We start from the raw sequence: 19091 nt of genomic DNA on the forward strand, positions 1-19091 counted from the left end.
CAGGCTTTCTGCGCATAATAATAAAAGCTTTGGTTAGTTTCAGTTTCAAATCATGAAAACAGGTCCTTACTTATTTTTATTTAACTGAGTTTTATATTATTTATAGCCTCGTGCTGAACTCAGCTCCCCGCTGTGAAATAGAGAGGGAGAGAGAGAGAGAGAGAGAGAGAGAGAGAGAGAGAGAGAGACAGAGTGAGAGAGAGAGAGAGAGAGAGACTTTGACTTTTAACACCACTTTAATTAAACATTGTCCACATAAAATCAGCAATTAGAACTATAGCTGATTAAAAAACAAAACAAAATAGAAAAGAAAAAAGCAAAATCAATCAGTGTGCAAAAATCTCAGCTCACACGTTCAGTACAAACCCTCCAAACTCTTCTGGTTCACAAAGCAACCCCCCAGCTCCCCACACAGCAAAGAAAAAGTCCACATTGTCAATGAGGCTGTAATAGGCAAACTCAACACGGAGTCTCTTCATTATAAACCCCCTAACCATCAGAACCGGGTCGGTACCCCCACGACCTTTAATCCTGTTCTTCCTCGTGCACCAGATAGCTAACTTAGCCACTCCATACAATAAGTTCAACAGCACCACTCTGTCCTTTTTCGCCACTGAATACTTAGGGCCATAAATAAATAAACTCTCAGTAAAAAAGCCTAAAAACTCCAACCCCCAGTCTTTAATTAAAATCAGAATAGGACCCAACCGGCGACACTGAAGAAAAACGTGAAAAACAGTCTCTGACATCCCACAAAACGGACAGCCATCACCTAGTGAGGGATCAATCCGTGCCGCGTGCCTGTTTGTGGCTATAATACCATGCACAATCCTCCACTGAAGGTCACCCACCCTCTTCTCAGTGGGTCTCTTGTACAAGAACCGCCAGCTACCTTTAGGGGAAGAGTCGGTCTGAACAACCTCTGTCCACTTAGTCTCTCGCAGGTCTCTCAGGCTCGAAAAGTTTTGGGTCTTATATACAGCCATTATACAGTGCACCCTTCTGGAGAGTGCTGAAAAGTCTGAGACTCAGTTTTCCCAGTGACAACAGCATCCCCTGACCCTCCTGCCAGTCATCCCAGCCCAGGTCCATCACCAGCTCAGGAAAGTCACTCTGGTCAATCTGACACTGTTCAACAAGGTTGATGTCCAAAAAGTCACACAGGGAGGCAGACAGGTCAGACTTCAGTCTGTTTAAGACCTGTTTAAACAGGCGCACTGACCTATGACCGTCCAAAACTGCCAACTGTTCCTCTGTCACCCAGTCCACACCCCTCCTTAAATGGCAAACCTTAAAAACACCTTTTTCCAGCAAACCAATCCTCAGAGCCCCCGAAACCTGGTTGAGAGATGGAAAAAGGGGGTTAAAAAACAGCGGCTCCTCAAAAATCCACATGGACGGAGCAGCACCACTCTCCCGGGAAAAGGAAAAGAGCTGCCACGCCTCCACAGCCGCTAGATAAAAAGAAGTCAAACCACGTAAATCCACTGCCCTCAGTCGAAGAGAGAACAGGTGTCTGTCCAAACCCATTCTACCAGCAGTCCTAAGGAGAGCACAAGCGACATCCATCCAGCTGTGATGATCAAGGTACAGCAGCCTTTGTACTGCCTGCAGCCGCAAAGCAGCAACCCTGGAACGTATGTCAATTAGACCCTGTCCACCCTCCTGTACAGGAAGGTACAGAACTTCAGGTCTCATCCAGTGTTGTCCACTCCAGAAAAAGTTCACCAGTGCCTTTTGAACTGCATCGATCAGCAGCCTTGGTGGATTTAGCACTGTAAACTTATGCCATAAAGCAGATGCAATGAGGTTGTTGGCGACCAGAACACGACCCCTATACGATAGCTGGGGTAGCAACCAAGACCATTTAGACAACCTGGCACGGACATTCTCCTCTACACCTTCCCAGTTCCTAGCCATAGCCTCGTCGGTTCCCAACCACACCCCTAAAAACTTCAGTCCAGTCCTTCTCCACTGAATACCCACTGGAAGTGGTGGTAAAGGCTGCTCCCTACTATTAGGATCACACTCCCAGTTTAGCTTGGCTGAGGTGGCTGAACCATAAACCTGCAGGGCAGTTTTTAGGGACACAACATCCTGATCATGCCTAATTACTGCAGTAATATCATCAGCATAGGCAAAAACCTTAATAAGACAAGACTCAATCTGTAAACCAGACAGTCTCTTTCTGAGCAGACAGAGTAGAGGTTCCACTGCAATGGCATATAATTGCCCAGACAGGGGGCAACCTTGCCTAATCCCCCTGCCAACTGGAACAGGAACACTCAATCCCCCCTCACCTTGATCAAACATGCAGCACCCAAATACAGCAGTTTGATCCAAGAAATAAAACCATCCCCAAAACCAAAAACTTTCAATGTAGAAAAAAGATAGTTAAGATCTACATAATCAAAAGCTTTTTCTTGGTCAAGAGACAAAAGACCAAAATCCAGTTCAGACACTTTTGCATAGTCAATCATATCTCTTAATAAAAATAAATTGTCATAAATCGATCTTTTGGGGACACAGTAAGACTGATCTTTGTGTATAATGAAATCTAACACTTCTTTTAACCTGTTAGCTATACAGCGTGATAAAATTTCCTCCAGTTTTTCAGAAGGCAAAGATCTCCCTTCTTTGGTAAAAGAGATAAAACAGCACGCTGACAGCTTTTTGGAAGAACACTGGCTTCAAAACTAGCCAGCAAAACTTCAAACAAGTCTTTCCCAATAATTCCCCAGAAGTCCTTATAAAAGTCAATTGGCAAATCATCAACACCAGGTGCTCGCCCAGAAGTGAGCTTTCGATGAGGCCTTGGTGACCTCATCGAAAGATAATGCAGCATCCAGGTCCTGCTGCTGCTGTTCATCCAGTTGAGGTAGATCCTCATGAAGAGAGTCCAAACACTGTTGATCCAGAGGACTGGCCGTGAATAAATTAGAATAAAAACCCACAGCCAGCTTCTTCACCTCAGTCAGATCTGTTGTAACTGTCCCATCCTCCCTACGAACTGAGACCAATGTCTTATGTTGAGGAGTAGATTTTTCCAGATTAAAAAAGAATGAAGTGGGAGCATCCATTTCCTGCACAGACAGGAACCTGGACCTAACTAAAGCTCCTTTCGCCTTCTTATTCAAAATGTCACTTAGTTCCTGCAGCTTCACAGTAAGATCGGCTCGCAAATCACCCACATTCTGCTGGATCATTGCGCTGTGTATCCTGGTAATGTCCCGCTCCAGTACACCAACTGCACTTCTAAGTCTTGAGGTAGAAAAAGCAGTAAAATCTTGACAAAAAACTCTAATCTGGGCCTTTCCCACTTCCCACCATTGCATGAGGCTCTCAAATTGAGACCTTTTCCCAACCCACTCTGCCCAAAAAAAATTAAAATTGTCACAAAAAATCTTATCTTGCAAAAGCGCCTTATTAAAATACCACATACAACTCCTGGGGGATTGAAAAATAAAAGAAAATGCCAAAGTACATAAGTGGTGATCAGAAAAAGAAATGGGCTGAATACTAGACTGGCCCACCATGTTCCTCAGACCATTAGAAACATAAAATCTGTCTAAGCGTGCAGCAGACACTCTCTGTTCTGACACTTTTACCCAGGAGTACTGCTTAGTTGTGGGATGTTTTTCCCGCCAAATATTAATCAGATTAAAATTAGAGACAATGTTGGCCAGAGTACTAGCGGATTGAGGATGAGGCTCCTCCCCATTTCTGTCCTTCACAAAATCCAGAGTACAGTTCCAGTCCCCACCCAACACAACAGTGTCACCTGAGGAGAGTGGCAGTAACAACTGACTCAGTCTAGCAAACAGCTCACTTCTATCTGGTCCCCGGTTTGGTGCATATACATTAATAAAAACAAAAACATGGTCATACACCTTAGCTCTAAGCAGAAACAAACGCCCAGCCACAACTTCATTAACAGACAGAACAGACATTACAGACGACTGCGTTAGGAGGAAACCCACACCAGCACTGACATTCGAGCCATGGCTGAGATAAAAATCCCCTTTTGACCATAACCCCCAATCAGATATTGTGGTCTCATCACTGTGCGTCTCTTGTAAAAAAACAAATATTCAATTTTTTAAGAGTAAATAACTCTGAGAATATGGCCTGTTTACTTCTATCTCTAAACCCGTTAACATTTAATGATCCCACTCTAAAGACCCCCATATAAAGAAGAGAGATACAACAGAGTACAAATCCTCCCCAGTGCACTGACTTCCTCCCGCACCAGACACCTCAGACATCCTGTCATCCTCCATCCCCTCCTCCGCTAGAGACACCACTGAACCAGCCTCAGACTCATTTACCTGATCACTCAAACCAACCACCACAACCTCTTCACTCACCTGAGAACCACCACTACACACCTTAGAACCACCACTCCTACCCACGTGATCCTTTGGACTACTGTCTAGCTGTACACCATCCGTGCTACATACCCAAATACTAGTATTACTACTAACTTGAGCATCAGCCCCACTACACACCTGAGCACCAGCCCCACTACACACCTGAGCACCAGTCCCTCTACACACCTGAGCACCAGTCCCTCTACACACCTGAGCACCAGCCTCACCGCGCACCTGAGCACCAGCCTCACCGCGCAGCTGAGCACCAGCCTCACCGCGCAGCTGAGCACCAGCCTCACCACGCACCTGAGCACCAGCCTCACCGCGCACCTGAGCACCAGCCTCACCGCGCACCTGAGCACCAACCACACTACACACCTTGACACCAGCCACACTACCCACTTCGCCATCACTATTTCTCCTGTGATCAGCCACCCCACTTTGTGTAGCACTAAACACTACACTCCCCTTATCCCTACCTACACCTTCACCATGTTCAGCCTGCTCCTGATCACCCTCACTAACCACAGCCACTCCCACCAAACGCTCACTCACCTCTTTCCTGCGTTTAACCCCGGCAGCTGTAGCAGCAGAAGACCCCTCACCCGAATCTTCCGTAGCGCCAGACACAGCAACCCCCTCCGGAGCGCTGTGTTGAACACTACCACACTGAAAACACTTCAGATTGTCCGTACTGGCGTACACCATATAGGAACTCTCACCGTGAGGCACACGAAAAGAGACCTCAAGCGTCTTATCCGCGCTGTTTAAAAACATCAGCACTTGTCTCCTAAAAGACAGGACGTGCTTCAGCGCCTCGTTCCTACAGCCGAGCGGAATCAGCCGGATCTCAGTCACCAACTTCCCGAAGCGACCGAGCTCCTTCGAGATCGATTCTTTAGAAATGAAGGGAGGGACATTGGAGATGGTGACTCTGGTCGCCGGTGTAGAAAGTGGAGACACCGGGACAAAAGTCTCCAAAACCCAAATCCCCCCCTCCACCAGCTCATTAACTAACCGCGCGTCTTTTATAAACACCACTACAGCTTTATTCATCCTAGACGCGGAGTAGATCTGTTCATGGCCAACTTTACCCCCCAACCGCGAGCAGCACGTCCTCCAGTGCAGCCTCGGCCGGCGGGACACACCTGAACCCATTTGAGCGGGAGAGCAACGGCGCCTCCGCAACAAGGCGAGAGGCCATAGCGGGCCCCCCCCCACACCGCTCTCGCGGTAAGCGGTGTACCGTGATCAGTGAACTCAGAACAATAGAAAACCCAGAAAGAGGGGAAAAACTGAAAAACACACTCTCACCTCCACACACACCACCGCTCCCTCACACATCCGCACATGCTCCGCCCACTCCCAGCATGCAGAGAGAGAGAGAAAGAGAGAGAGAGAGAGAGAGTGAGAGAGAGGGAGAGAGCAAGAGAGTGAGAGACAGAGTGAGAGAGAGAGAGAGAGAGGGAGAGACAGAGAGAGAGTGAGAGAGAGACAGAGTGAGAGAGAGAGAGGGAGAGACAGAGAGTGAGAGAGAGGGAGAGAGCGAGAGACAGAGTGAGAGAGAGAGAGAGAGAGTGAGAGAGAGAGAGAGAGAGAGTGAGAGAGAGAGAGAGAGACAGAGTGAGAGAGAGAGAGAGAGAGACAGAGTGAGAGAGAGAGAGAGAGAGACAGAGTGAGAGAGAGAGACAGAGAGAGAGAGAGACAGAGTGAGAGAGAGAGAGACAGAGAGAGGGAGAGAGAGGCGCAGCGCATTTTGCCTGATTTCTCTTGATTAATTATCAGGACATTTGTTGGCTTTAGTGAGTTTATTAACATGAATTTTTACTACACTTGTCCAACCTTATTTATTAAAACATTTGCATTTTTTTAGAAGACGCGTTGCCCCAAGCACCACTTTGCTTGCCTGACATTTTAGAGCGCTGGACGAGATTTTAATTCATGAATTAATATATTTAATATTTTAATAAATTTGCCCTGGTGATAAGAAACGAATGTTAACGTATAGCTTTATATTTCTGTGTATTTCAAATGTTTTAGGTTTTATATAATTAAAGTGCAGCACCACACGCCAGGGTGACAATGTGCTTTATTTGTCAGATATAAAAGTGAATCAGTTAAATAATAGCAAAGTTAAATAAAATAAATTTATGTTCAGTCAAAGTCCTTTTCTCTTTTAATTTTCCATTTCAAAAACTCCAGCATTTGATTGAGAATGAGCATCTGTTGAAATTCTTAAACAGCAGAATGTCTGTGTCTGCTATATTAAGTTACAGTTATTTAGTCTGTGTACTAAACTTGAATATAAATCCTTATAACTGATAGAAATAAATATAACTAATACTAATTTATAGTTACTGTGCAGATTTTAAAGTATATTTTATTTTTATAGTTGATTGCTGAAGGCTGTGGGTGAGGTTTTATTTTTCTGTGATGGTATGGGGTATTTTGGAACGCAGGGCGGAGGGTGATTAATCGTGCAAAGCTTTTTTCCACCGCCAAGATAAAAACACACCAGAAATTTACCTCAACACACATCATTTCCAGACCACCACGCCCATCGGCGTTAATATATTCCAGAAGTCCAACGCTATTTTAAGGACGCGTGCAAGGCGTAAAAATAGACTGTTGACGGGTGTACGATGGCAACGCGCGACGCTACACGCCTTGCGCGGGGTGTATGATAGGGCCCTTTATCTGTATGCGCAAAGTTAAAAAAAAAAAAAGTTCATTCAGCTGCTAAAGTAACGTGTAGTAACGGGGTGTCGGAAATGGTAACGGCGTTACAGTTACAGTCAGAGTATTTAGTTAGATTACTTGTTACTGAAAAAAGTAACGGTGTTAGTATGTCTTTAGAGTACTCTTCAGAGGAGATTCAAATAGGAGAACAACTTGCAATTGGCCACCTTAAATACCTTTTCTCATGATTGGATACACCTGGCTATGAAGTTCAAAGCTCAATGAGGTTACCAAACCAATTTTGTGCTTCAGTAAGTCAGTAAAAAGTAGTTAGGAGTATTCAAATCAATAAAATGATAAGGGTGCCCATACTTTTGCACCGGTCAAATTTTGGTTGAATGCATATTGCACATTTTCTGTTAGTACAATAAACCTCATTTCAATCCTGAAATATTACTGTCCATCAGTTATTAGATATATCAAACTGAAATGGCTGTTACAAACACCCAAATATTTAGAACTAAAAATGATTAAGATTAATAGGGGTGCCCAAACTTTTTCATATGACTGTATATGGACATGTCTATCAAGCTGCGGGGTGATCAGGCAATTCTAAGGCTGTGAAGTACATGCTGAAATTTGATTGTCTGATGTTTTTTTTTTTTATATGACCTAATACTCAAAGATGCTGAGTCATGACAGCAGATGCCAATTTTTATGTCAGTTCCACAAAACTTTAAGGTACATCTTGGCTCTAGATATAGAGCCTTATATACAGTGCCCTCCATAATTATTGGCACCCCTGGTTAAGATGTGTTCTTTAGCTTCTCATAAATTGAGTTTTGTTCAAAATAATATAGGACCACGATGGGAAAAAAAGTAAAGTCCAACCTTTAACTCAAGTAAATTTTAAGGGGGAAATAAAATCCCTGACTAAGAAATAATTATTCTTCATAAAATCACCTGTTCCACAATTATTGGCACCCCTAAAAATTCTTAGGAAATAAATTTAATAAAAGTATTTCTGTCACTTCTACAGTAGTTTACGAAGTTGATCAGAGTATGTAGGAACATTTAATTAGTAATTCACAACTTCCTGTTTCCCTGGGGTTTAAATATGACGTGACACAGAGGCCATTTATCTTCAACATGGGAAAGACAAAGGAACATACCATTCAAGTGAGGCAGATGTGTGTTGACCTTCACAAGTCAGGCAATGGCTACAAGAAAATCGCTACTCGCCTACACCTGTCCATATCTACTGTCAGAGGAATTATTAAGAAGTTTAAAACAACTGGAACAGTGGTAAACAAGCCTGGACGAGGACGCAAGTTTATTTTGCCACCACGCACAGTGAGGAGGATGATAAGAGAAATAAAAAGTTCTCCAAAGCTCACTGTTACAGAATTGCAACAAATGGTAGCTTCTTGGGGTCACAAAGTCTCCAAAACAACCATCAGGCGCTATCAACCATTTCTCACTCACAATCATAAACGCAAACGTTTGGAGTTTGCTAAGCGGTACTGGGACTTCAACTGGGACCGTGTGCTTTGGTCAGATGAAACAAAGATAGAGCTTTTTGGCAACAAATGCTCTAAGTGGGTCTGGCGTAACACAAGAGCTGAGTATGCAGAAAAGCACCTCATGCCCACTGTGAAATACGGCGGGGGATCAGTGATGCTGTGGGCCTGTTTCTCTTCTAAAGGCCCTGGGAACCTTGTTAGGGTGCATGGCATCATGAATGCTCTAAAATACCAGGACATTTTAAAACAAAATCTGGTGGCTTCTGCCCGAAAGCTGAAGATGGGTCGTCACTGGGTCTTTCAGCAAGATAATGACCCTAAACATGTGGCCAAATCTACACAGAAATGGTTCACCACACACAGAATCAAGCTCCTCCCATGGCCATCTCAGTCCCCAGACCTCAACCCCATTGAAAACCTGTGGGGTGAGCTGAAGAGGAGAGTGCAGAGGAGAGGACCCAGGTCGTTGGATGATTTAGAGAGAATGTGCAAAGAGGAATGGTCAAAGATCCCTCTTTCTGTATTCTCCCATCTTGTGAAACATTACAGGAGAAGATTAGGTGCTGTTTTGTTGGCAAAAGGGGGTTGTACAAAGTATTAACATCAGGGGTGCTAATAATTGTGGCACACATGATTTGATGTTAAATAATTATTTCTTAATGTGGGATTTTTTTCCTACTGAATAAATTCACTTGAGTTAAAGGTTGTATTTTACTCTTTTTTTCCATCGTGGTCCTATATTATTTTGAACAAAACTCAATTTATGAGAAGCTAAAGAACACATCTTAACCAGGGGTGCCAATAATTATGGAGGGCACTGTATATTTATATATATGTCTGTAAGTTTGTATATTGATAGGATCAAAGGTTCTTGTCTTAGGTCCATTTAGGTTTAAAAAAAAGCCTTCTAAAATCACTGTCTCTATTTGGCCATTGTAGAGGGACAAAATGTCCAATTTGGCTCAAAATTGGTAATCAAGATCATACTATTAATATAATTGATAGGCCATTAATAGAATTGATAAGTCTTTTCTGCCAGGTAAATTAAAACTGTGGTGTCTGCAGCTCGTCTAAGGTAACAGTAACCTAACAGTTTATGATATTCCGATTTCTGAGGTTGAGAGGTTAGAAAGGGTTATGAACAAGGCTATAAGGACATGGTTGGGGTGCCGCGTTGCCTCAGTAGTGTGGCGTGGTGTGGGAGAGGGATGCTGGAACTGCCGTTGACGAGCTTGGTTGAGAAGTTTAAATGTGCTAAGGTAGGACTTTGGCAAGGTCACATCACCTGAGAAAAGGCGTATGGTTACAGGGTTTATTCGTGAGCAGGACGAAGCAAGGGGAGCAAAAGCAGCAGGGCAGAGTAAACAGGGGCAGTGGATGAGATGGGAAAGTGTAGAGAAGCGGAGAATCACCTGGCGAGAGTTATGGGGATTGGACACAGGTTGTATGAAGTTTCTTTTGGGAGCTACATATGATGTTCTGCCAGCGCCATAAAACCTTGCTCAGTGGGTGGGTGAGGATCCAAGTTGTAAGCTATGTGCAGGAAGTGGCACGCTGAAGCACATTTTGTCGGCATGTAAGGTGAGTCTATCCCAGGGGCGCTACACATGGAGGCATAATCAGGTACTTAGATCTCTTGCAGGTGCACTTGATAAGAAACGGTTAGAAGTTAATAACATGCCCGTGTAAGTTTGCAGTAGGGTAATCAAGTTTGTGTGTGAGGGGCAGCATAGTGGAGAAACAGCACAGTGCTTGAAAACTGCTGGTAAGTGGGCTGATGCATGAGATTGAAATTTGTTAGTGGATGTAGGTAGTAAACTGCAGATCCCGGAGTGCATTCTGGTTACAACCTTGAGGCTGGATGTAGTATTGTACTGTGAAAGTAAGGGGATAGTGTATTTTATAGAGCTGACTGTTCCGTTTGAAGACGAGGCAGGTGTGGTCCTGCTGTTCTTGTAGTAATATGTCTTATGAGTTTTTGTAGACGTCTGAGTACTTGGCAGTTGAGGCACGGACCATGAACATAGTTCGCTATGCTTCTGGATTCTTGTCGAGCCAGTATCAGATGGTAGTGGTTGCTGTGTTCTGCTCACGCAACTTATAATGTCATTTATTGTGTGTGATTGTGATTAGGTAGGGGGCTGTGGTGAGTGTGTTGTTGCCATAGTTAAAGGAAGTGAGCATAGATTAAGGAGTGATTCTGCTTGTTCATTGGTTATTTTTTCAGTAGGTCTGGATACTTGGCAGTTGAGGCAATGGACCATAAACATAGTGGTAGGCTGTGCTTCTGGATCCTTGTCGAGCCAGTATCAGATTGTGGTGGTTGTGGCTATTGTTGTTAGTTGAGTGAGTAGTAGATCCTGGCTGAGCCCTATGCATAACCCCAGCTGTTAGGTGCAGGATTATATTACTATATATGTGTCTAAATTTGTGGGTTAATAGATGAAAGGGTTCTTGACATTTAGCCATGTAATTCATAAAAACCTACCATGGGACATTCTGACCAATGTACTGATGCCACAAATTTTCAAAAAGTCAAAAGTTTTTAAATATAATTATTTACCTACACGGTCAACCCATTACAACAAGACCATTTTTAACGGGATCAGTAAAGATTCCTAGGACAAGTTCACAATTTATAAACAACAGGCCACTGAAGAAAAAAAACATTTTTGGTAAAGCCATGTAATTGCAAAGTTGTTAAGGCTACAGGAGTGGATAAAACTGCAAAAGAATTACATGTACAGTGAGATATTCTTGATTTTTTGTTATAGCGACCCCTAGAGGCCAATTCTTTTAAAAATTTACAGGATAATAGAAGGTCCCTAGATACCTATGGTGTATACATATCATAATGATTGGTGAATGTTTGGCGTGTCAAAACCCAACTGAAATGTGATTGGCTGATCAGGATGCCCCTTTAGTATCACTTGTAGCTTACATATGAGACTCTGCTTAGCAAGTTTGAGCTTTATAGCATGTACTGTTGCAGAGAAATCTACAGGAAAGTTTACATCATAATTATACCGCCCCCTATTGGACTACTCAAATGAAACTTTACAAGCAACCTCAGAGTCTACTTCTTAACACATCTGTGAAGTTTTAGATTTTTGGGAGTATGTGTTCTTGGGTTATAGATTTTTAAATTAAATAAGATTTTTTTTTATTTTATCGGTATGTGTTCATTTGCATTTTATAGCTAATTGGCATGCAAATATCAAAATTTTAAATATAATTATTGACAATAAGCCTCTGCTACATTTCTTGCATATATATATTTTTTTAATTTTTCACCTAAAACTATGAGATAAGTTCTCAAAAGTAGGTTTTGAACATTATGCTAATTTGCACAAAATCTAAGTAATCTAAGACCTTTTTGATTTGTCATGACCCAAGGAACAAGAAAAAAAGGGTTTAAAAAATCTGAAAATTTTTGTTTGAGATTTTTACGACAAGGCATTTCCATGTGCTATAGTGCCCCCTTGAGGCAGATCGAGATCATTTCGAGCGCCTGAGTAGAGAGAGGGAGTACTACCAGGTGACCAGGTTTCATGCCTCTAGGCCTTATGGTTTAGGCTGTGTGATCAGTTTTATGGCAGAAAAAGAATAAGAATTAAAAAAAATATAGCCGCAAGCAGCGATTTATGGGGTCCGAGCATTACAGGCAATGAGGCCCATATAGGCCAGTTAGGCTCAAAATGTATTGCTGGTTGACCAGCATGACCAAACTGGATGACCAGTAAGACAAATCTGGTTGGTCGGCATGACCAAAATGGATGACCAGCATGACTGTAAAGACCAAGCTGTACGGCCAGCATGACCCAGCTGGATGACCAGTATGATAAAGCTTGATGACCAGCATGACCAAGTTGGTTGACTAGCATGACCATAAAGACCATGCTAGATGAGTGCTGTGACTTAAAAACTTTAAAAAGCATTGATAAATTGGGCTGTAGTGTTCAGCAGGTTTTATGTGTTGTTTTCCTGCACTCTAGTGGTCATTTGGTGAAGCAACTCCAGAACAAAATAGAGCCTACCAGTGAGGCATAAAAAGGCCACATATAAATAACCCACATATAGTGTATAAGTTTTGATCTGATTAACATTCAGCCTGTCAAAAGCTTGCTGGAATGTGATTGGCTAATAGTGACCACAAAAGTGTACTTATTTTCCTTTAGTGTACCATTAGTGCATGGGCCATATATTATAATTGCCAAGGCTGACCTTGATAGCTTGTATGGTTGTAGAGAAACAGCTATCTAGCACTGTCTCCGCCCCCTGTGGTGTATGTCTACATAAACTGATGGGGTATCTGTGAATCATGTTATAAACAAAGGACTGAAGTGCTATTAGTGTCAGGTTAAGCATTCAAAAGTTGTAAGTGTTAGAAGACATTTTGCTGCACCATTGTACGACTAATTTGCATATGGCGGCCATATTGTTTACAAATTTCAAGATTTTTTTAAATAGTTATTGAGGAGTAAGCTCTGCTGAACTGTTTGACACCAAACATGTCATGATTGGTCAATGAGCCAAGGACAAGTTCTCAAAAGTAGGCTTTGCATTTTATGCAAATTTGCAAAAAAAACAAAAAAACAAAGTGGGCAGAGCATAACCAAGAATGATAAAGTTGTTTCTCCATCAAGATAAAATGGGTTTAGAGTTTAACAGGGCTTTATTTTAAAATTAATAACCTAGTTGTTTCACCAAATGACCACCAGAGTGCAGCAAGAGACCACTTATAACCTGCTGAAAGCCTAGCGGAGTAAGAAATGAAAAGGCCTCTCAGTAGATTTTTAAGCATTGTAGAGGTAAGAACAGTCCGATTTGGCTCAATTGGTAATCAGGATCATGTTGTCTGTGTATATATGTATGTAAGTTTGTGTGTTGATGAGGTTAAAGGTTCTTGTCTTGTGTCCGTTTAGGTTTGAAAAAAGCGATAAATTAGTGTTGAGGCCTCTCCTATCACAATAGATTTCTGGCTATTGTAGAGAAAAACAATGTCCGATTTGGCTCAGAATTTGCAATGAAGATCATGTTATCAGTTTGTATATGTATGTAAATTTGTGTGTTGATAGGTTCCTGTCTTCAGTCCATTTAGGTTGGAAAATAGCGATAAATGGTTTAAATGCACAATTGTTAATTTTGCACTGTAGAGCCTCTTGAAAACTCAATTGGCTAATACTTGCCACATGTGCTTCAAATGCTTCAAATACATTTGACATACCACAAACTTTTTTGGCCAAATAACTCAGAAAAGGCTTTCACGTACCTGATTGATCAAGGTGTTGGGGCCACAAATAGCCAATATGTCAAGATTCTTTTGATAATTATTTACCTACAGGCACTCAGGATTGCATCAAGGCCAAATTTGTTTTGATTGATTGAACACATTTTTGGTAAAGACATGTAATTATAAAGTTGTAAAAGCTACAGAAAAGTATACAAATCAAAAAGAATAACATGCCTAGATCACTTGATTTTCTGCTATAGCACCCCCAGAAGGCCAATCAATGCAATATTTTAAGGGATGATAGGAAGCCCTCATATACATGTAAGGTATAAGTTATGTCCTGATTGGTGATTGTTTAGCCTGTCAAAAGCTTGCTGGGATCTGATTGGCTAATAGCGATCACAAAAATTTACATATCAAATTTTCCTTCAGTATACCATGAGGACATAGGCCCAAGATGAAATTTGCCAATCCAGAGCTTGATAGCTTGTATGGTTCCTGAGAAACAGATTTCTAGCATTGGCTCCGCCCCCTGGGGGCGGATGTCTACACAGAGTGACCGGCTACCTCAGAATAATGTTAGGATCAAAGGTCAAAAGTGGCATTAGTGTAGGTTTAAGCATTCAAAAGTTACAGCTGTTAGAGTAAATTTGGGTGTGTCACGGTAAGACTTATTTAAATATTGCTGCCATATTGTTCAGAAATTTCAAGATTTTTTTTGATAATTATTGAGGTTGGGACTCTGCTGAGTTGTTTGACACAAAATATGTCAGGATTAGTCAATGACCCTAGGACAAGTTCTCAAAAGTAGGTTTTGCATATTATGCTAAATAGCAAAAAATCAGTAGCAATAAGTGGGCGGAGCTTAGTGGTTCTATTTACCTTTTTGATTTGCCATAAACCAAGGAATAATATAACGAAAGAATTTTTCTTCTAGCTATCAGGGCGTGGGAGTTATGAGGCAAAACGCATTTTGCTTTGCCATAGCGCCCCCATGAGGCCGATCAGGCTCATTTTTTGAATCTGTAGGCCTTACGGTTTCTTCTGCCCAATCACTTCTATGGCGGAAACTACGTTGCTTGGTCACCTAATTATCGGAACAATTACAATAGGGTTCCAAGCACTGCGTGCTCGGACCCTTAATAATAATAAAAATCAGAACAAATACAATACAACAAACCCCTAAAAAACTGTTAGTACTGAATATACTGCACAAGACTTACACCTGTGGTTTCTCCAACTCTCTGAACATTCAGGACTCCAGGCTCTATGGCACAATCTGGTGTTGGCTCGCCCCCTGCAGGAGACTCCGTAGACCTGTGCCAAAACAGAGTCAGACTTATGATACTTCCACAACGCTGACAAAAGTGCTTTTTCTTCATACTGATCACACAAAAGGCACCATGATCCCTGGAGTCATTGAGTGATGTAAAAATGTACAGAAGTATATAGTCCAACAAACCTCCAAGAATCACAAAACATGGCACATACAATACCAGTGAAAAGTTTATAAACATTTAAAATTCAGTGTTTTTTTATTATTAAAATGTTCTGTAATGTAGATGAATACTAAAGCCATCCCAACTGTGAACATATGGAAACATATGAAATTATTTAGTAAACAAAAAATAGTTAAACAATCCAGAATATGTTTTAGATTTTAGATTTTAGAAGCAGACAACTGACAGCTTTGGACATCTTGGCTGGATTGTCTCGATCAGCTTTATGAGGTAGAATCACCTGAATTGGCTTTCAGTTAACAGCTGTGATAAACAAAATATATATTATGTGTAAAGAGGTAGAGTTGGTAGACAGTAAATAGCCTTATCAGAATAATGTTCTAATATATATTACATCAAGAACTACTCAACTACAGTGGTAAAAAAAAATTGGGAACCCTTGATAATTTTCATGATTTTCCTTTATAAATCATTGGTTGATTGGATCAGCAATTCAGTTAAAAACAGCCACTTCAGTTTCTGAATCAGTTTCTTTGATTTTGCTATTTATAGGTATTTGTTTGAGTAAAATGAACATTGTTGTTTTATTCTATAAACTACAGACAACATTTCTTCCAAATAAAAATATTGTAATTTAGAGCATTTATTTTCAGAACATAAAATGGCTGAAATAACAAAAAATATGCAGAGCTTTCAGACCTCAAATAATACAAAGAAAACAAGTTTAAAAATTATAACTCTGCTTCAAAGTTTTCATGCATCTTGGCATATTCTCCTTCACCAGTTTTACACACTGCTTTTGGATAACTTTATGCCACTCCTGGTGCAAAAATGCAAGCTTTTCAGCTTAGTTTGATGGCATCCATCTTCCTCCTGATTATATTTCTGAAGTTTTCAATTTGGTAAAAACTCATCACTTTAAGTGGTCTCTTATTTTTTCCTGAGATGGTATATCATATAGCAGATGAACACAACGATATTTGAGAAGTGAAATGAAGTTTATAGGATTTACAGAAAGTGTCCAATAATTTTATTTTTAACACAATTAGACAGGTGCATTAATCTGTTTAAAGAATTATTGCACACTTTCTGTAAATCCTATAAACTTCATTTCACATCTCAAATATCATCTGCTATATGTTTAACTTAAATTGCCAATCCAAACAAGCTTTCTTTTAAAAAGGAAAATTACGAAAATGATCATGGGTACCCGGACTTTTTCATACCACTGTAAGTAAAGAAAAAAAAGTATTAAGGTGGAATAATCCAAAAAATAACAAAATCTGTATCCACAGGTGCAGTCGCAAATAGAATCAAAAACGCTACGATAAAACTCTCATCAGGAACCACCACAGAAAAGGAAGATCAAGAACTGCACATTTCATCAGAGTTACCAGCCTCAGAAACTGCAGATTTACAGCAATTCAGATAAGTGCCACCTAAATACTTCAGTATTTTGGTTTGTTGGTTTATTTTAAAGTTTTAAAGTTTTTTTTACATGATTCCTTATGTTCCGTTATAGTTTGGATGAATTCAAAAAAACAAAAACATTAAATTTCCACGGTCATAGACTTTACAACTGTGCATGCACCACAAAAGCAACAAAAGTCACACAGCGAGTTGAGTGGGGTGACGGTCAGCAATGCAAAGTAGGTGAATTCAGATAAGATCAAGTTTATTCAAAAAGTGTGGACAAGACAATCTCTATTGTATTTCTAGTGCGATAATACTTACTACTCAGTTCTATTGCGTTTTTTTATTCAGTATTTTTTAAGGATGTCCATTAAAAATGATATAAACTGTTGCTTGTTAAAAACATAATTTTTTTATGATATAAAAGCTTATGTCAGGGTTATAAAACTTTATAACATGGGAATGGCGACCCCCAAGAGGGTCCTGACATAGCTCTTATGAGGTGTGATAGTAACACTAATTAGGGGCATTTTCTCTGTAAAATGTGCAGAGAACTAGGTCCAGACATTATTAAGAATTGTCTTTTCACTAAATTAGCCTGACTTATTCATCATTCTACTTGATTCATACACTCAGTTAGATCAAGATGCACAAGTGTGTATTGTGAGTGTGCACGTCCAGGTTTGCTTACACATATAACACTTTTTAGGTGTTAAAACTGGATGCAGTAATGTAAAAACAAAATGTGTCGAAACACCTGACTTTAAAATTCATCTATGAATTAGAATTTTCTGCACAAGTACAGAGCCTGTCTCACAGCAGATGATGTTTAGGGACTGTTCTTAAGTCCTACGAAGTCTGTATGCAATATCTCTGTGTCTTAGTGCAGGTCAGACATTACATTAAGTAAATAAAAAGAATGTAATTTTTATTCTTATAATAAGCATTACTTCCAAGCATCTGCTTTTGTAAATAATTTAAGTCTATAGGCTCAGTTTTTACACAGGTTTGCTTGACAAATGCTTGCCTGTGATTTGTTTTTTGGTAGGTGGGCGATAGGAAGTCTTTTAATAGATTGTGGTGTACATGCAGCCCCTTGTTACCTGTCAGTAGTATGTGTGCTGAACACACACACGGCATCTCTGTGGAGCAGCAAGTCGTTCAGGATCCTGGTCTGGTTAGGATTCACGTTATCTTCACAGTCCAGACCTTCCCACACACTGACCACATGATCCCTCACCTTACAACCCTACAGGCACACACACACACACACACACACACACACACACACCCACACTCAAATAAACAAACAAACAAATACACAAACCACAAAATATGTCCCCAGATGTCCCAATAGATGTCTGAAGTACAAGCAGAGGGGTTAGGATGTTGAGTGAGTGTATGCTCGAGCCTGGTGGATGGAGCTGTCCCTCAGTCTGCTGGTCCTAACCCCGAGACTCCACATTCTCCTCCCTAATAGCAGCACATGTGGTACATGAGGTGGAATGAAATTGTATTCTCACGCTCCAGTTTACACGCAAAGAACAATTATTAAAATAGATAAATATAAAAAAATAGAATAAAATAGAATAGAATAAAATAGATATCAAGATAAATACACAAAAAATAGGGAGCATAGGCAGTGCAAGTTTGCTGTAGCAGCATGATAGCGTGAATTAAGAGCAGTAACAAGATAAAGTGTTTTAGTTCGGGAGAAGTGACAGTGTTTGTAAACAGTAATTGTCCTTGTAAAGTGTCAGTGCAGTGTGTTGTTTAGGTAAAGTTTAAGAGTCTTACAGCTTCTGGAATGAAGCTGTTTCTGAGTCTGGTTGTTTTGCACTTGATGCTCCGCAGCCTCCGGCCTGAGGGGAGCGGGACAGGAAGTGCGTGTGCTGGGTGGGTGGGATCCTTCCTGATGCAGGTGGCCCTTTTCCTGCATCTGGAGGTGTAGATGTCCGTGGTTCTGGGGAGGCTAACTCAAACAATCCTCTGTGCAGCCTTCACCACCCTCTGCAGTGCTTTCCTGTCTGCAGCAGAGCAGCTTCCATGCCACACGTTGATGCTGGAACACACGACGGAGGTGCACTCCCAAGTCCAGCTCGTCTCAGCCTCCTGAGGAAGTAGAGCCGCTGATGTGCCTTCCTGACCAGAGTGGAAGTGTTGTTGCTCCAGGTGAGGTTGTTACTCAGGTGCACACCCAGGTACCTGTAGCTGTCGACCACCACAGATCCTCCAATGTGCAGGGGGAGGTGGGCATGCTGGCCACAATCCACAATCATCTCCTTGGTTTTCTTTACAGTGATGCAGAGGTTGTTCTCTCTTCACCAAGCCTGTACTCAAAGTGGGCGTAGAACTTGTTGAGAGCCTCAGGCAGGGATGGTGCTTTGTGCAACTTTGTGGAGCTTTGTGCAAC

At 41.3% G+C, this 19091-nt stretch overlaps 1 protein-coding gene across 2 annotated transcripts in view; it reads right to left on the reverse strand.

Moving 5' to 3' along the window:
* Window positions 1–19091, reverse strand: part of sanbr (SANT and BTB domain regulator of CSR) — a 113705-nt gene that overhangs the window by 26823 nt on the left and 67791 nt on the right. For both annotated transcript variants that reach the window (XM_049463959.1, XM_049463958.1), the window contains exons 12-13: window positions 17782–17927; window positions 15029–15122 (exon numbers count right to left, since the gene is read on the reverse strand). In XM_049463959.1, the coding sequence (XP_049319916.1) occupies window positions 15029–15122; window positions 17782–17927 (240 nt within the window). The remainder of the gene's footprint in view (window positions 1–15028; window positions 15123–17781; window positions 17928–19091) is intronic.

The sequence above is a fragment of the Astyanax mexicanus genome, chromosome 14 (assembly GCF_023375975.1).
Source record: "Astyanax mexicanus isolate ESR-SI-001 chromosome 14, AstMex3_surface, whole genome shotgun sequence".
In the NCBI taxonomy this organism is placed as follows: Eukaryota; Metazoa; Chordata; class Actinopteri; order Characiformes; family Acestrorhamphidae; genus Astyanax; species Astyanax mexicanus.